This window comes from Rhinopithecus bieti, unplaced genomic scaffold (assembly GCF_001698545.2).
Source record: "Rhinopithecus bieti isolate Rb0 unplaced genomic scaffold, ASM169854v2 scaffold_4967, whole genome shotgun sequence".
NCBI classification, from domain to species: Eukaryota; Metazoa; Chordata; class Mammalia; order Primates; family Cercopithecidae; genus Rhinopithecus; species Rhinopithecus bieti.
In genome coordinates this window covers 281,222-300,698 of record NW_016804726.1, presented here as the reverse complement: position 1 = coordinate 300,698, position 19,477 = coordinate 281,222, and the positions used below count along the sequence as shown (strand labels likewise).

Genomic DNA, 19,477 nt, shown 5'->3' with positions numbered 1-19,477 from the left:
ATATATATATATATATATAATCTACATTATATATATAAATGTACATTTAACATGTTTTCCAGTGAACATGCAGACCACCCAATACATCAAATTAAAATGCTACATGGGAAAATCAGATTACAGAGTTGCATACAAGTGTGTAAATACAAAAACAAAGGAGAACGGAAAAGGAAAGAAGACAGAGATGCACCAACAAATCCACCCATTCAAATAGTCCAGGAAGAAACTAGGTCAAATCGCCAATCACTGGAGATCATTAGTCTAACAGAATTGTTAGGACAGGAAGAAGACTGTTACCTTATTTCCTTATTTTCTATGAGGAAATGTATTAACTAAAATCCATGGTATCCTATATCCCCAATATCTGTTATGTAATATAAATTCTCACATTAGATAAACTGATAGTAGTTGCTGCCTCTAAGTTGCCCATACCAGAGAAGGAAGTAGACAGAATATCTGGTCAGAGTCCAATGACTTAATTTCCTTGTTTCAGACTTATCATTTCAAGATTTTTTTTTTTTTTTTGAGACTGAGTCTCGTTCCATTGCTCAGGCTGGAGTGCAGTGGCATGATCTTGGCTCACTGCAACTTCTGACTCCTAGGTTCAAGCAATCCTCCTGTCTCAGCCTCCCAAGTAGCTGGGACTACAGGTGCCTGCCACCATGCCCAGCTAATTGTTTGTATTTTTAGTAGAGATGGAGTTTCACCTTCTTGGTCAGGCTGGTCTTGAACTCCTGACCTCAGGTGATCTACCTGCCTCAGCCTCCCAAAGTGCTGGCATTACAGGCGTGAGCCACCACCGCACCTGGCCCTTTTCAAGATTTTTTAAAGAGATGAATAGAGTAATTCTTTCTGGCAGTTGAGCAAATGGCTCTATGCTATCCCCACTTGCTTGCTATACTAGCCTATATTCAGAATTTGGTTTTCAGAATTGCCTTCTATTGTTTTTCCCAATAGGTTGAGCTCTTCTCTTAGGTTGGCTTTAAGTGACAAGTTCTCGCTATGTCACCCAGCCTGGACTGAACTCTTGGGCTCAAGTGACCCTATTGCCTCAGTTTCCCAAGTAGCTGGGACTGCAAGTATGCATCATCTCAACCTGCTTTTCTGGCTACTTTTAGATAAAACTGGAACCGATTCAGCCTCTTCTCCCTCACAACATTCCTAACTAGGCAGTCTTCCAGCTTCTGCCTGACCTGGGGGATTGAGGGTAAATTGCTAATCTCAGTGGTTCCAATGTCGGGCCCCAAGCCAATCTCAGAGCCTTAATGGGTATTGATCTCAGTGTCTCTTGGGGCAACACACAATCAAGTCACTCTTCCTCCACACGGCAATATTTGAAGTGCTGACAAGTTTTCTCCTGTATAGGATAAAGAGCCCTAACATTCCTCCACCACAAGATCTTTTTGGAGGTTCGCTCTCCAGTTCATCTCTGTTTCTCAGACTGGGTATCCAAAATTGAACGCAATGCCAAGAGTGTGGAGCAGTAAGCCTCTGGTGGCTTTTTGGGCACTGGACAACCATTAACACCTCCTAAAACAGTCTTCTCTCAGTTCTGGTGCATACTGAGTTTAAGGTTACCTTATTTACATTGATCTTATTTCTTCCTCTTAGTTTAAGGCACATCATTTCAGCCTGTTTAGGTTATAGATGAAAACTTATTTTACCAAATAAATGTACTTGTTAATTCTCCCAGTTTTATGTCATCTGCAAATCTGATAAACAAAAGCTTTCATTTTCATCTATGCTGAAAAATATGTAGGATGAGAATGGGCTAAACAACACAAGGGTTCTCCTGGCAGGTAATTAACTCAATATTCGGCTACAGTTGCTTCAATCAGCTATAATACTGCAACAAGAAAGTCGGGTGTGGTGGCGGAAGCTGGAAGACTGCCTAGTTGCCACGTATCTGATGTGCTCTTGCTATTGGAAATACAACAAGGAATGACACAATGTTCTTGTCCAGTGGCATTTGCTTACACTGTAAACAAGTAAAAAAGAAAAGATTAGGCTGGGCGTGGTGGCTCATGCCTGTAATCCCAGAACTTTGGGAGGCTGAGATGGGTGGATCACTTGAGGTCAGGAGTTCAAGACTAGCCTGGCCAACATGGCAAAACCCCATCCCTACTAAAAATACAAAAATTAGCCAGGTGTGGCGGCGGGCGCCTGTAATCCCAGCTACTTGGGAGGCTGAGGCCGGAGAATCGCTTGAACCCAGGAGGTGGAGGTTGCAGTGAGGCAAGATTGTGCTACTGCACTCTAGTCTGGGTGACAGAGCAAGCCTCAACAACAACAAAACCCATGCAACAAGGAATAAAGACTGTCAGTTGCCCTGATGAAATCAATATACTCAATTAGCATTTCCCTGATATATAAGCCTTATCAAAAGATGAAATGAGGTTGGGCACAACTTTGGCTGAATAAGCCTGATGGTCACATCAGGGTTTTTTTGGTTGTTGTTGTTCTGTTTTAAGTATTTACTGTAGTTCCAAACTTCATTACTTATACTAGCCAAAAATAACTGAAATAAAAGGTATCTGACCATGGACTCAATCACTGAGTCCAGGCTATTTTGCTAGACCTAGATCTAATTCACTTTTAGAAGACAGGACCAGAAATTCCTTGCTACTTTACAAGCAAACGAACACGTGAAAAGGACTAAACTTGAGGCAGCTGGAAAATATGCCTTGAAAGAACAGAAATCAAGTATGAACTACATTTATTATGCAAGTTTGTGTTGTTGTAAACAACAGAGTAAACTTCAATGCTCTTTGTTTCTGCATTGTTGAGAAATGTGAAACTGAGAAATGGGAAAGCACCATGGATAGAAGAAAGTGCTGTATTAATTTCAGGTAACAATTTTAGAGGTAAAATAAGGCATTACAGTAACACAATTTTCATGCCTCAGCAATTAATGATTTTTTGTTTAATTCTCTTCCAACTCTACAGACATAATTCTGCTTTCACCTTCATCACACTTTCATATGGTTTTAACAGGGGATACACCTCCTCTTCTAAGAATCTCTGCACCTGCCAGAGGAAAGCAAATATAAGACAAAAGAAAATGTTAAGATATTAGCAGATAATACCTTTCCAATGTCAGGTGATACCAATAAAACCTAATTTAATGAAGCGTTTACTCCACCACTGAGCTTGTTTTCCTTAACTGTCTATCAGGAATTTCTGCCTAGGCACAGGTGATTCAACCACCATGCCCACATGCCCACCAACCTTTCCCACAAACTGGCCCAGCCTGTGTTCTCTCAGGTGGTTTCGCCATTTCCACGTAACCTAAAAATCACCACAGCTTCCTTCCTCCTGCTTCCCAGCCCTCTTCAAGTAATCACCAAGAGCTTAACCTCCTCTCCCTCCCTGGTCTGCATCTCTCACCACTGCCTTCACTCAAAGCTCTCATCATCTACTGCTTGGTCCGTTGCAGCAGCGTCTTTATTGGTCTCCTACCTCCAGTTCTAGTATTTTAGCCCTCAGTCCTCACACCTACTGCTTGGTATTCTAATGACTTATTTAAAAGTATTCACCACTAGGTTTTGAGCTCTCTGAAGATGAGAATTATCCATTCATCTTTACTTTTTTTTGAGACAGGATCTCACTTTGTCACCCAAGCCACAGGGCAGGGGCATGAACATGGCTCACTGCAGCCTTGACCTCCTGGGCTCAAGCTATCTTCCCGCCTCAGCACCCTGAGTAGCTGAGACTACAGGTGCACGCCACCACACCTGGCTAACTTTTGTATTTTTTTGTAGAGACGAGTTTTCACCATGTTGCCCAGGATGTTCTTGAACTCCTGAACTCAAGCAATTCTCCTGCCTCGGCCTCCCAAAGTACTGGGATTACTGGTGTGAGCTACTGTGCCCAGCCTATCTATTCATTTTTAAATCCCCAGAATTAAATACAGTATCTGAACACATACTGAGCACTTAGTATATACTCATGCATTTCAATCGTTACAACACTGAGATATTTACTTTTATCCTGTCAGCCAGTAAATGCCAGAAGTTAGGATTTAACCCAAATCCACCTGACAATAAAACCTAATTCTTTGTCCGTTATACCACATTCTCAAGATCAAAACTCCAAAAAATCTACATAAAGAAATACTTAAGGCAGCTCAAAATAGCCGTATCTTGGTCAGTTGTGGGGGCTCACGCCTGTAATCCCAGCACCACTGCACTCCAGCCTGGGTGAGAGAGAGACTGTCTCAAAAAACAAAACAAAACAGAAACCAAACCCAAATCTCTAAGTTTTAGCCAGCAACCTGCTCTGATTTCCTTCTAACTAGGCCCATTCCCAACATACCTCCTATAAAGCAAAAACGTCAAAGAGAGTACCCCAGGTTCTGCAGCCCAGCAGAAAAGAGGCTTCTGGGGACCACTCCTCGGAAGTGTTCTAACGTATGCTTACCTGCTGGGAGGCACGACCAGTGAAAGAAGAAGGATCCAGTAAACGATCCAACTGGGAGTGAATGGGACTGAAGTAGGCATCAGCCTGGATACGCTCTATGAGGTCATTGTCACCCCCTTCCTGCTTGACCACAGAAGCTGCCTGCTGAGAAAGCACTCTGATTTTCTCATGGCAATCCTGGGAAGACAGTGAAGTATTGTCAGTTCTCCACTAACAGGGCATTTGAACACTTTAAAAAAGTCATCAGATACTTCACATCCATGCAGTCTACACAGCTCTACACAAAAACGCCTCCAGGCTGAGGTGGTTCCCGTGTCTGTCTCTACCAGGGTCTTCACTACTCTCTGCCCACATCTTAGGACAAGCCTGAAATGGATGCCCACCCTGCTCTGGCCCTCTTCCGTAAAGCCCCATGAATAATTTGCTCTTGTTTCCTGCTCACTTCCTACAGAATGTCAGACCTCATTCCTTCACTAGGAGTGGACTTTTCCTACAAGTGATTAAGTAATTCACTTTAAAAAACTCAGTTCACCACAATCACCCTCCATAGATGGCAGATGATGGCCCCTGCTCTGTACCATTACTGTGAAGGTAATGACACAAACACCTTCATCTCCTCTCCCTCATGAAGAAGAGAGCAGGACCAAACGTGCACTCTCAACTTAACCAGGAACATGAGGGTTGCAAACCTGGCGGCTACCTCCAGCTTTGACCATGGCCATGATGATGTTCTCTGTGGCCATGAAAGGCAGCTCTTGCCGAATGCGCCGCTCAATTACCTATAGGAAAAGATAAAGTGAATGACCAAGAAAGGTGCCTCAAGGCTAAAGTGATAAACACAGCAGGATGTCAAACAAAATGCACAGCATAGACACTAACTACCACATTATGGAGAGAGTAATGGGTTGTTTTATTCTACATGATGTTTTTTCAGTTTTCTTACTAACTGATGAGATGATTTGATTTTTTTTTTTTTTTTTGAGACAGTCTCGCTCTGTCGCCCAGGCTGGAGTGCAGTGGCACGATCTCCGCTCACTGCAAGCTCCGCCTCCCGGGTTCACGCCATTCTCCTGCCTCAGCCTCCCCGCCCGCCACCACGCCCGGCTAATTGTTCTATTTTTAGTAGAGACGGGGTTTCACCATGTTAGCCAGGATGGTGTCGATCTCCTGACCTAGTGATCCGCCCGCCTCAGCCTCCCAAAGTGCTGGGATTACAGGTGTGAGCCACTGTGCCCAGCCAGACTTTTGATTTTAAAAGGGAATATTAACCTAAAAGTTGCCACATAGAAAGATTTTTTTTTCTTTTTTTTTTTTTGAGACAGAGTTTCGTTCTTGTCACCAGGCTGGAGTGCAGTGGCATGATCTCGGCTCACTGCAACTTCCACCTCCTGGGTTCAAGCAATTCTCCTGCCTCAGCCTCCTGAGTAGCTGGGATTACAGGCACCCACCACCACGCCCAGCTAATCTTTGTATTTTTAGTAGAGACAAGGTTTCACCATGTTGGCCAGACTAGTCTTGAACTCCTGACCTCAGGTGATCCGCCTGCCTCGGCCTCCCAAAGTGCTGGAATTACAGGTGTGAGCACCGCACCCGGCCTTAAAGAATTCTTAAAACCCCTATTTGCTACATATCAGTGCTCAGCCTCAAGAGCTAAGTATAGGAGAGAAATAAACCCATCTGCCTCAGGTACTTAAAAACAGGCAAATGGAGCCATCTACTCTGCCTAGTCACACTAGAGCTGATGATTCATGCTGTGAGATAGTTTAAGGCAATTTAAAATACTTCTTTTTCTGTTTCTATAAATGTGTCTATGAATTCCACAGAGCTAGTTCCCTAGAGTTTATGAACTGAAGGATGAGCTCGGGTGGGAAGAACGCCTATCGGATCAGAATGCAGCTCCCTCAACAAACCCCAGAGCACCCTCCCTCCCACATTCTAACCCCTCCCTAATACTTTACTTTTTAACTGAAGCTTCTTACTTTGGGGTACACTACCAATCCTTCAGAAATGTTCTGCAGCGTATTCAGTATAGTATCTGCAGTAAGAAATGCCTCGGCCAAACAGATCCGTCTAGAAAACAAATAGCCATTCAGTATCTCTTTAAACAAATAATTTCAGTGAAATGCAGAGTGTGTCCCAACAAGTTGCCCTACTGACCGTACTCTCTGGATAATTTCCGTCAATCTCATGATTACCCCAATGACCTCACAACCCTCAAGTCTGTTATCTCGAGGCCAGACCACGTGCCTAAGTGCCAGACCTTATACCTACTGAAACGTCTGCCTGGTTGATCCATAGGGACCTCAATCCCCAAACTGAACTCAGCCACTCTCATTCCTCTTACTCACCATTACAAACCTGCCATTCCTCCCTCGCAGGTCCTGCCTCAGCAAATGACAGTAGCGCCCCAGTCACCAGATTCCTTATACTCACTCCGGTCAACCACCAGGGCTGGCCAGTCTGCCTTCAACTCTGGATCTATATCCTTCCTCTCCATTGACATGGCACCTGCACCAACGTGGCCTCGGACTTTTAACATAGCCCCTGACTTGTTCTGACGTGATCCCTGTCTCCTTAGAGCCAACTCTCCAAACTGTTGCCAGGGTCTTTTAGCAGGCAAATCAGCAGACCCCCAGGGTCACACCTTGCTAAAAAGTATTCAGTGGCTGACTTCTGAGTGAGTTCACATGACTTATCTCCAGAGGTAAATCCTGGATTATGCACAGATCCCAGAAAGCTAGGTCTAACTATACATCCGTATCCACTCAAGAAATTCCAGCACAATGCAAGCAGGCGAGAGTAATGCCAGTCTGCTTTAAATGAGTATTAACATAAAACTGAAAATGATGTGCACATTAATACCTCATCAGCAGTACAGATTATTTCAGACTCATCTCATAGCTAATCAAGATGTCATTGTGCCTAAACACCACAACTGACATCTATTTGCCTTCAGAAAAGATCCAGAAGACCTTTTGTAAACTGGCTACTATCTGTGACCATGTCCTGCCCCACCTCCTGGCACATGTTGACTTCATTCCCCAGGGCTACTCAAGTAGTAGTAACTCCCTCAAGTGTGTTTTCTCCTGCTTTGTGCCTTTATAATGCTCCCGAAATTGTCTTTAAAAGATGCATGTATTTCTTAAGGCACCACCTCTACTGTGAAGCATTCTGACTCCTCAAGCACTATTCCTTCCTCTCTGCTCCACAGTACCCAGTACACACTCCAATTGTAACACTTATCACACTGTCTTTTCTACGTTTTTGCCTCCCTGCTAGACTCTGGGCTCCTTGGGGATAAGGAGACCGTAGAGATGCTCAAATATGTCCTTTTACTTCTAGGTCCCTCCTTCAGACCTCCTCTCAACTTAGTATATGTGACGTCCCTGCGCCACTGACCGGTTGGCACTATCATCCAGTGTCCGTTCAAACCACTGGACAGATGCTGTCTGTAGCGGGTCCATGACAAGGGTCATCAGGTGGCGGGCAAGACTGCAGCAACGTTCTGAACGCATGGGATTCCGCTTGTATGGCATTGCACTCGAGCCTGCCCATGTAAAAAAGGACAAGATGCAAAGGAGAGAAACTTCAGAGGATAGTGAGTAGGCAAGCATGCTGCTGAATGAGCTCTCAGCCCCCATCCACAGCCCTCCAGCAGCTCTGTGTGCTCACAGGTCTCTACACAGCACTCACCAATCTGCTGTTTTTCAAAGGGTTCCTCCATCTCCTTGAGGTTTGCCAGGAGGCGTATGTCAGTGCAAATCTGGGGGAGGCAGGGGAATAAGCATCACCCCACACTGTCAGTGTGCAGGAGAGTCTGGGAGCCGTGACTAGGCTGATGAAGGAGATGAGCTCTTAGGTGTGCTGCGGCTGAGCTGAAGACCAGCGCGTCCTCCCCAAGAGCTCCTGGTGAGTATCTTACTCAGACTCCTCTCTGTTCCCGAAGGGCTGGGATGACAAATTCAAGGAGCATGAAAACGCTTTTGTGAAACACTGCTTAAGGCATCATGGAAAGACAATCACAAGATTAATTTAGGACGGGCACAGTGCCTCACACCTCTAATCCCAGCACTCTGGGAGGCCGAGGCGGGTGGATCACCTGAGGTCAGGAGTTCAAGACCAGCCTGGCCAACATGGTGAAACCCCGCCTCTACTAAAATAAGACAAGCATGGTGGTGCATGCCTGTAATCCCAGCTACTTGGGAAGCTCGCCTGAACCCAGGGGGCAGAGGTTGCAGTGAGCTGAGATCGTACCACTGCACTCCAGCCTGGGCAACAAGAGCAAAACTCCATCTCAAAAAAAAAAAAAAAAAAAAAAGATTAATTTAATACACCACTGAAAAAGATGGGTGTTTTGCAGTGCTTGGGATAACTTTAAAGAAAATGCCAAAACTAGTCTTCCCCTTAAGGGTTTCATCTACAGACCACAAATTATTAAACTAATGTATAATATTGCTTGAGAGATGGTTAAGTAAAAGTCTGAGGCTGATTCAGTCTGTCTGTAGTGCCCAAAGCTCCTGTCCCCGACCCACAAGCTGCCACCACTCACCTTGTGCACTGATGCCCCCAAGCTAGCCAGCACAGACAGTACTTCAATATCCACTTTTCGTGTATATGTCTGCCCTGTGATGATGAAAGCTCTAGAAATAAATAGAAGAGAGACGTATGTTAAAATATTTTAAAGCCATTGCAGTGGTGCATGACTGTAGTCCCAGCTACTTAAGAGGCTAAGGGAGGAGGACTGCTTTAACTCAGGAAGTTGAGGCCAGCCTAAGCATCATTGGGAGACTCTTACAAAATAATAATAATAATTCAAAACATGCCTCTGTCAAACAAGGAAAAACACATCCTAAAGAAAAGCTTGGTCTTATTGGTATGCTAAGTTATACTGAGCCAGTGGACCTAAGTGGTAACTTGCTCCTGGAATAAACTATTCTTCCACCCTTCTCACTAATGCTCAGGACACTGGCATGACTCAAGAAGGATACATGGTGCAACATGCCCATGTCCAGCCACAGCTCAATAGAAATGCCTGGGCGAAGCATCCATGGTGGAACCTGGTGGACTCCAATGGAAATGGTCAGATTTAGCCTAACCTGTTGGGGCCCTAAGTAAAGAAACAAAATGTAACAACATGAAAAAAGGTATATTCTAAAGAAACCAGAAGTAAATTATTTTCTTTTTTCCTATAGATTATACAAAAATAGAATGCAGGTCGGGCATGGTGGCCTATAATCCTAGCACTTTGAGGCTGAGGCAGGTGGATTGCTTGATCTCAGGAGTTCGAGACCAGCCTGGGCAACATGGTGAAACCCTGTCTCTACAAAAATAATACAAAAATTAGCCAGGCATGCCTGTAGTCAGAGCTACTCAGGGGGCTTAGGTGGAAGGACTGCTTGAAGCTGGGAGGTGGAGGCTGCAGTGAGCCGAGATCACACCACTGCACTCCAGCCTGGGTGACAGAGTAAGACCCTGTCTCAAAAACAATAATAAAATAAAGTCCAGAAAATATGTCAGCAAGACGATTAGGGGAAAAAAAAAAAGAATCCAGATAGTAAGAAAATAAAACCCAGGATAGAGACAGAAAAAAAAAAAAAAGGGTAGAAGAACAAAGGAAGAAAAAGGCAAAAATTGTAAGGTCAAATCTAGAGGTATACTGAACACAGGACTTTCATCAACTTAACAGGGAGGTCAACGCATTCCCACTTACCTACCTCTTAAATCCCGCCTTATCTGTCACCATCTTGTCAAGCTGCTCTACCTTGGAAAGAAAAGACACATCCCTACAATAATCCAGGTGTCCAGTATGAGAATGCCTCAACCTGTCATCCTACCCAGGTCTTGCCCCCAACCCCTACAACTTCCTTCCAGTCCAAACACCCCATCCGTCCCACAATCAATCTCTCCTATTATCCTCAAAGACAGCCTTGTCTCTTAGGCTCCACCACTGAGTTTCAGTGTCCTGCAGGTCACTTTCTGAATACCTTATGGTCATCTCCCTCAAAGAGCTGCAGGAAACTGGCCTGAGTGCCAGTGGTGCCCTTTACTCCCCGGAAGCGCAGGTCATCTCGGACACGCTTCAAGTTCTGGAGATCCATGCAAAGATCCTGAATCCAAAGACAGCAACGTTTCCCAACTGTGGTCAGCTGTGCAGGCCTGAAAACCCAAAGAGAACACATGGAAGTCTCAGACCAACACCTTACATCATCAAGGTTTCATTGCTTCTTGTAATAACCACCATTACCCCTTGGAGGGAGAACAATTAAAGAGATGGAGTAACTGGTAAAGATAAAACAAGAGCTAAAACGTTTAGCCAAATAATCGTTACGGAGATTCAATATCACATATAAATAGTCAAGGAGTATGAAACTAAAAGGCTATTGGCATAGTTCTTTTTCCAACAAGAGGCAATTTTTAAATTACTATTATTTCTAGACTGGGTCTTGCTCTGTTGCCCAAGCTGGAGTGCAGTGGCATGAACATAGCTGACTGCAGCCACGAACTCCTGGGCTCAAGTGATCCTTCTGCCTCAGCCTTCCATGTAGCTGGGACCACAGGCACGCAATACCATGCCTGGCTAATTTTTAAATTTTTTGTAGTGATGGGGTCTCACTTTGTTGCCCAGGATGCTTTCAAACTCTATGTCTCAAGCGATCCACCCACCTCAGCCTCCCAAAGTGTTGGGATTACAGGCATGAGCCACTGTGATGCACGGCAAGAGGCAATTTATTATAAGGGCAGGAACAATGTCCCTTTTGTTCATGGCTATATCCATCGACATAGGTAAGAAATACATCAGATACTCATACTCATGTAATATTTGCCAAGTATCTAATATGCTCCTGCTATTGAAAATACACTAAGGAATGACACAGACAGGATCCTTGTCCAATGGCACTTGCTTACATTGTAAACAAGTAAAAAAGAAAACAAAACAAGATTAGGCTGGGCGTAGTGGCTCATGCCTATAATCCCAGCACTTTGGGAGGGTGAGACGGGTGGATCACTTGAAGTCAGGAGTTCGAGACCAGCCTGGCCAACAGAGACAGGGTAAAACCCTGTCTACTACAAATACAAAAAAGTAGCTGGGTGTGGTGGCAGGTGTTTGTAATTCCAGCTACTTGGGAGGCTGAGGCAGGAGAATCACTTGAACCTGAGAGGCAGAGGCTGCAATGAGCCGAGATTGTGCCACTGCACTCCAGGCTGGGTGACACAGCCAGACTATGTCTCAAAAAAACAAATTAAAAAAAAGAAACAAGATTAATTACTGAGATTTTAAGTGCTAAAAGAATAAAAGAACAATGAAGATAATGGTGATACTGCTATAGATTGGAAGTAGAGGAAAGCCTTTGTGAGGAGTCAAGACCCAGTGAGTAGTAGTCACGCGATGGAGAACCACCCCACAACACGCATAAGCAGAGGACTCGAACATAGCAGCTAGTGGCTTTGTTTCTTGTTAAGCCTAAATCAAAGCAGGGCACCGTGGCTCAGGCCTGTAATCCCAGCACTTTGGGAGGCCAAGGAAGGCGGATCACCTGAGGTCGGGAGTTTAAGACCAGCCTGACCAACATGGAAAAACCCTGTCTCTACTAAAAATACAAAATTAGCCAGGCATAGTGGCGCATGCCTGTAAATCCTAGCTACTCGGGAGGCTAAGGCAGGAGAATCACTTGAACCCAGGAGGCGGAGGTTGCGGTGAGTCGAGATTGTGCCATTGCACTCCAGCCTGGATAACAAAAGTGAAACTCTGCGTCAAAAAAAAAAAAAGCCTAAATCAAGGCACTGAAGATCTGTTTCTGAACATAAAACGTAATTACGAGGCCAGCTGCGGTGTCTCACGCCTGTAATCCCAGCACTTTGGGAGGCTGAGGTAGGTGGATCACTTGAGGCCAGGAGTTTGAGACCAACCTGGCCAACATGGCAAAACCCTGTCTCCACAAAAAATACAAAAATTGGCCAAGTGTGGTGGCACACACTTGTAATCCCAGCTACTTGGGAGGCTGAGGTGGCAGAATTGCTTGAATCCGGGAAGTGGTGGTTGCAGTGAGCCAAGATCGCGCCACTGTACTCCAACCTAGGTGATAGAGTGAGACTCTGTCTCAAAACAAAACAAAAAAACAAAATACATAATTATGAATAAATTGCCCTGATGTCCAATTTCTTTCTTTTTTGAGACAGGGTCTCACTCTGTCACCCCAGGCTGGCACGCAGTGGTATAATCACAGCTCATTGTAGCCTCAATCTCCTGGACTCAAGCATCTTCCCGCCCCAGCCTCCTGAGTAGCTGGAACTACAGGCACAAGCTACCACACCTGGCTAACTTTTTGTTTTTTTTTTTAGAGCCATGGTCTCCCTATGTTGCCTAGGCTGGTCTCGAACTCTATGCCTCAAACTATCCACTTGCCTTGGCCCCCCAAAGTGCTGAGATTACAGGCCTAAGTCACTATGCCCAGTCTAATTTTTGTTTTTTGTTTTTTTTGAGATGAAATCTCGCTCTGTCACCCAGGCTGGAATGCAGTGGCGCGATCTTGGCTCACTGCAACCTCTGCCTCCCGGGTTCAAGCGATTCTCCTGCCTCAGCCTCCTGAGTAGCTGGGACTATAGGCGTCTGCCACCACACCCAGCTATTTGTGTAATTATAGTAGAGATGGAGTTTCACCATGTTGGCCAGGCTGGTCTTGATTCCACTGCCTCATGATCCACCTGCCTCAGCCTCCTAAAGTGTTGGGATTACAGGCGTGATCCACTGCACCTGGCCGCCCAGCCTAATTTCTTTCTTTTTCGCTCTGTCACCCAGGCTGGAGTGCAATGGCGCAATCTCAGCTCACTGCAACCTCCGCCTCCCAGGTTCAAACAGTCCTCCTGCCTCAGCCCCCCGAGTACCTGGGACTCTACAGGCGTGCGCCGGATGTGGCTACTTTTTTTTTGTATTTTTAGTAGAGACAGGGTTTCACCATGTCAGCCAGGCTGGTCTTGAACTCCTGACCTCAGGTGATCCACCTGCCTTGGCCTCCCAAAGTGCTGGGATTACAGGCATGAGCCACCGTGCCCAGCCCCAGCCTAATTTCTTTTTTTTTTTTTTTTTTTTGAGACGGAGTCTTGCTATCACCCAGGCTGGAGTGCAGTGGCCGGATCTCAGCTCACTGCAAGCTCCGCCTCCCAGGTTCACGCCATTCTCCTGCCTCAGCCTCCGGAGTAGCTGGGACTACAGGCGCCCGCCACGTCGCCCGGCTAGTTTTTTGTATTTTTTAGTAGAGACGGGGTTTCACCATGTTAGCCAGGATGGTCTTGATCTCCTGACCTCGTGATCCGCCCGTCTCGGCCTCCCAAAGTGCTGGGATTACAGGCATGAGCCACCGTGCCCAGACCCAGCCTAATTTCTAATAAATAACCTAACCTATTCCGAATGGAATTTCTTTCCTCTTAGGCTAATAACACTGACAGCTAGGAACATCAAGGCATAACACTAGGAATGTCCACAGGAGGCACGTCACAAGCTACAGTATATCCCCAAAATTAATCTTATCGTTTTCCTTGTTAACTGCTAACAGATTATTGGTATAAGCAAAGAAAGAAGTAACTTAGCACGGACTTGTTCACAGCAGCATTATTCATAGTAGCCAAAAAGCAGAAATCACCCAAATGTCCATCAGTTGTTGTTGACAATTGGGTAAATGAAACATGGTACAACCATACAATGGAATGTTTTTCAGTCATAAAAAGAACTGAAGTTCTGATACAACATGGATCTTGAAAACAGCAAAAGAAGCCAGACATAAAAAGTCACATATCGTACACGATTCCACTTCTATGAAATGTGTAGAATAGGCAAATGCATAGATACAAAAAATAGATTAGCGGCTGCCAGCGGGTGGGGAAGGGAGGCATAGGAGTGACTATCAATGGGCATGAGGTTTCTTTTTGGGATGATGAAAATACTCTGAAATTATATAGTGGTAATGACTGCATAATTCTCTAAGTATAGTAAAAACCACTGAATTGTACACTTTAAAAGGGTGAATTCTATCATGTAAATTATATCTCAATAGTTTTTTTTATTTTTTTTTTTTGAGACGGAGTCTTGCTCTGCCACCCAGGCTGGAGTGCAGTGGCCGGATCTCAGCTCACTGCAAGCTCCGCCTCCCGGGTTTACGCCATTCTCCTGCCTCAGCCTCCCGAGTAGCTGGGACTACAGGCGCCCGCCTCGTCGCCCGGCTAGTTTTTTGTATTTTAAGTAGAGACAGGGTTTCACCATATTAGCCAGGATGGTCTCGATCTCCTGACCTCGTGATCCGCCCGTCTCGGCCTCCCAAAGTGCTGGGATTACAGGCTTGAGCCACGGCGCCCGGCCTCAATAGTTTTTTTAATTGCATGAACTAAGAGGATGCCCACACATCAACACTGTTTTCTGAGTTCCTAATGGCTACGAACTCTGGCAGCCAAGAGATCTCTTCCATTATGCTATCTCCAGAGGAACATTAGAACGCTTCTGTATTCGCTGAGCACTCTCCCAGAGGCAGGAGAGGAAGAGGAGCTATAACACAGAGGAAGGAGGGTGTGGAGGGAAGCCACTCGCATGGAGCACTTCATATGAACAAGCGCTTCAGGCTACTGCTACCAATAAGTATAGGCCCTGCTTTTAAGAAATATGAAGCTCAATAGCCTTTCACAAATTATCATATCCTTGTTGCCACAGCAATACACCATCAAAACGAAAGGCAGATGCTAATATACCACTACTCAAACATCACTCAAAACGTGTCACTAGCACTCCAAAATTACACCATCGGCCTTTTAAAAGGGCTTTATTCAGTAGTCATAAAAATACCTGCATATTTTAAAAGTAAAAATACAAAAAGTATGGCTGGGGGCAGTGGCTCACGCCTGTAATCTCATCACTTTGGGAAGCAGGGGTGGGCAGATCACTTGAGGTCAGGAGTTTGAGACCAGCCTGGCTAACATGGTGAAACCTTATCTCTCTAAACAATACAAAAATTAGCTGGGCGTGGTGGCTGGCGCCTGTAGTACCACCTACTAGGAAGGCTGAGGTGGGAGAATCGTTTGAACCCAGGAGGTAGAGGTTGCAGTGAGCGTGAGCCAAAATCACACCACTGCACTCCAGCCTGGGCGACAGAGCGAGACTCCGTCTCCAAAAACAAAACAAAACAAAACTCAAAGAGTAGAAAGAAATTTAATTTTCCTATTATCTCATAAACCAGAGTAATCAACATTTACATCATGGAGTACTTTCAACCAATTTTTGTGCAACTTATAAGCTGTCTTTGTTACCATAACATAAACCTAAGTGCCTTTGCACGTTACATCTTGTAAGCATCATTTAAATGGTTCCATATTACTCCAACCTATGGATGTACGAATACTATGCCTTACTTATTCCCTTATTGTTGAACATTTCGATGTTTTTCTTCTTTTTTTTTTGAGACGGAGTCTTGCTCTGTTGCCCAAACTGAAATGCAGTGGTGCGATCTCGGCTCACTGCAACCTCTGCCTCCTGGGTTCAAGTGATTCTCCTGCCTCAGCCTCCTGAGTAGCAGGGATTCCAGGCACGTGCCACCAAACCTGGCTAATGTTTATATTTTTAGTAGAGATGGGGTTTTACCATGTTGGCCAGGCTGGTGTTGAACTCCTAACCTCAAGGGATCTGCCCACCTTGATCTCCCAAAGTGGTGGGTTTACAGGCGTGAGCCACCACACCTGGCCCATTTAGATTGTTTCTAATGCTTACTATCATAAATAATATTTTTCAAGGCTCTTGATATGTTTTTCCCAATGTTTCCCAAAGGAACTGTTAGATTTACTCTCTTACCAGTATGTTTTAAAGTAGATACCAGGCTCATTCCTTATAAGCATCCCAAATTACTTATACTTAAATCATGTTTTCATATTCTTCACCTCAAGGTTACTGTAGAAAAGACAGAACTCAAGAAGTAGCTGAAAGCCATATGCACATAAACAAGAAGTAATCTTACCACTTACTGGAAATGTGTGAAACCTAATGTGGGTAGACTGGCTCGTTCCTTAGCAAAGTCGGCAAGCCGAGAGATCACTCTGGCAAGCTACAAGAAAGATCATATGATAGAAAGAGGTTGAATTCAGGTTGTGTTTATTACATAATTAGGAACAAAACTTTTAGATAATTTTGTATAAAATTAGACCTGTAACTCATGAAAGGCAGCAGCCATATCTTTCCATCTTTGTATCCTAAACTGCCTGGAAGAGTTCATAGCAACCAAAATTTGAAAACTGAGTTGACTACCTAAAATGTCATGAACTATTTTAAGACCATGGCAGAAAAACAGAACAAAATCATAATCCTGACCCATATATCCCAGCAACATGCCTTTGGTTGCACTCTCTTCATTTAAAAGGCTATGCTTAGGCCCCCACAAGCAAGAAAGGATGACAGCAGTGAAAATGAAGAACTGGCCGGGCGCGGTGGCTCACGCCTGTAATCCCAGCACTTTGGGAGGCCGAGACAGGTGGATCACGAGGTCAGGAGATTGAGACCATCCTGGCTAACATGGTGAAACCCCGTCTCTACTAAAAATACAAAAAAGTTAGCTGGGCGTAGTGGTGGGTGCCTGTAGTCCCAGCCACTCAGGAGACTGACGCAGGAGAATGGCGTGAACCCAGGAGGCGGAGCTTGCAGTGAGCTGAGATTGCACCACTGCACTCCAGCCTGGAGGACAGAGCAAGACTCCATCTCAAAAAAAGGCTATGCTTTAAAAACCATTCACTTACAGTCTTTTAAAGAGACAGCTGGGTGCAGTGGCTCACACCTGTAATCCCAACACTTTGGAAGGCCAAGACGGGTGGATCCCTTGAGCTCAGGGTTTGAGACCAGCCTGGGCAACATGGCAAAAACCCATTTCTACAAAAAATTAACCAGGCGAGGTGGCATGCACCTGTACTCCCACCTACTTGGGAGATGGAGACAGAATTGTCTGAGCCTGGGAGGCGAAGGCTGCAATGAGCCGTGATCACGCCACTTGACAGAATGAGACCCTGTCTCAAGAAGAAGAAGAAAGGAGAAGGAGGAAGAGAAAAAGAAAGGAGGAAGAGGAGGAAGAGAAGAAAGGACAAGGAGAAGAAACAATTAGTTCTACAGATTAAACACAGGGTTGTCGTTCACCTGAAAAAATGATGCTCTATGTAAAAATTTACACTGTGATTTAGTTGTAACTGGTGCCTATCTCCTATCATAGGGAATCTAGGGTTGGTAGGAAACATCTCCCAACTCCTTACCTTTGGCAAAAGCAGGTCAAGTGCATTTCTAAGAATAATCAAGTCCTACGAAAGAAAATGCAATGATCTTATATTAAGCAGCTTTGCTCAAACAATATTATTACGTAACACTTTTTGGCCAAAAACGCTGGGTTGCTCAGCTACCAGCCTATATCACCATTACCAACCCACTAAGCATGCCAGAAAATACTAATACAAGTTGTTCTTTCCTGATTACTATTTGAAAAGCACGTCAGCTTAACAGTACTACTGGGATCTATAAGGAACAAAACCTTTATACTTATAAAGCCCAGCATGGTGGCGCATGCCTGTATTCTCAGGACTTTGGGATGCTGAAGCAGGTGGACTACTTGAGGCCAGGAGATCAAGATCAGTCTGTGCAACAGAGCAAGACTGTCTCTCCAATATTAAAAAATTTTTCAGCCGGGCGCAGTGGCTCAAGCCTGTAATCCCAGCACTTTGGGAGGCCGAGGCGGGTGGATCACGAGGTCAGGAGATGAAGACCATCCTGGCTAACATGGTGAAACCCCGTCTCTACGAAAATACAAAAAACTAGCCGGGCGAGGTGGCGGGCGCCTGTAGTCCCAGCTACTCGGAGGCTGAGGCGGGAGAATGGCGTGAACCCGGGAGGCGGAGCTTGCAGTGAGCTGAGATCCGGCCACTGCACTCCAGCCTGGGCGACACAGCAAGAGTCCATCTCAAAACAAACAAACAAACAAACAAAAAAGATACATTTTAAAAACCTCATGATTTAAAAAACATAAAATTATAGATGCTAGATTAAATAACTCTAAATAAGTAGGATTGTTATTACAAGCTTTATTTGATCTTTAATATAGCAGTGGGCTCCATCCAACTTGGAAAGATAAATAGTTTTCATTATTCTAAGAATTATCTAATTGCTGAAAACTATGTGAGAAGTATTATAGTATTAAACAGATTCTTACAAATATTTTCTAAATCCTTTTTGAATATTGTATTAGTACGTTCTCACACTGCTATAAAGAATTCCTGAGACCGGGTAATTTATGGAAAAAAAAAAAAACAGGTTTAATTGACTCAGAGTTCTGCAAGCTGCACAGGAAGCACCGCGGGGAGGCCTCAGGAAAGTTACAGTCAAGGTGAACGGGCAGCAGGCGTGTCTTACTATGGCAGAGCAGGAGAGAGAGAGAGAAGGTGGAAGTGCCACACGCTTTTAAACCATCAGATCTCATGAGAGCTAACTCACTATCCTAAGAACAGCAAGGGGGAAATCTGCCCACATGATCCAGTAACCTCCTACTAGTTTCCTACCCTAACACTAGGGATTAAAATTCACAATGAGATTTCGGTGGGGGAACAGAGCCAAACTAAATCAAACACATTAGTATTTTCAGTCAATTCTACTCTTTATAGTATGGTTCCTTGAAAATTATTGTATGTTGTGTAAAGGTACACAGTTATTTATTATAATAAATTTTTCTTTTTTTTTTTTTTTGAGATGGAGTCTCGCTTTGCCGCCCAGGCTGGAGTGCAGTGGCTTGATCTCGGCTCACTGCAAGCTCCGCCTCCCGGATTTACACCATTCTCCTGCCTCAGCCTCCTGAGTAGCTGGGACTACAGTCGCCCGCCACTATGCCTGGCTAATTTTTTCTATTTTTTAGTAGAGACGAGGTTTCACTGTGTTAGCCAGGATGGTCTTCATCTCCTGACCTCGTGATCCGCCAGCCTCGGCCTCCCAAAGTGCTGGGATTACAGGCGTGAGCCACCGCGCCCAGCCTATATAAACAATTTTTAGGATTCAAACAGTGTA

The 19,477-nt window shown here is 44.8% G+C and overlaps 1 protein-coding gene across 1 annotated transcript; it reads right to left on the bottom strand.

Moving 5' to 3' along the window:
* Positions 1-2,699: 2,699 nt before the first annotated feature.
* Positions 2,700-17,749, bottom strand: ADSL (adenylosuccinate lyase). The gene is made up of 11 exons (XM_017870245.1): positions 17,686-17,749; positions 16,417-16,496; positions 10,404-10,575; positions 10,134-10,180; positions 8,969-9,059; positions 8,113-8,182; positions 7,819-7,966; positions 6,399-6,489; positions 5,109-5,198; positions 4,420-4,596; positions 2,700-3,027 (listed from the first exon to the last, which is right to left on the bottom strand). Exons 3-11 carry the CDS (start codon positions 10,515-10,517, stop codon positions 2,941-2,943), a joined length of 915 nt encoding a protein of 304 aa, XP_017725734.1. The 5' UTR covers positions 10,518-10,575; positions 16,417-16,496; positions 17,686-17,749; the 3' UTR covers positions 2,700-2,940.
* Positions 17,750-19,477: the final 1,728 nt, after the last annotated feature.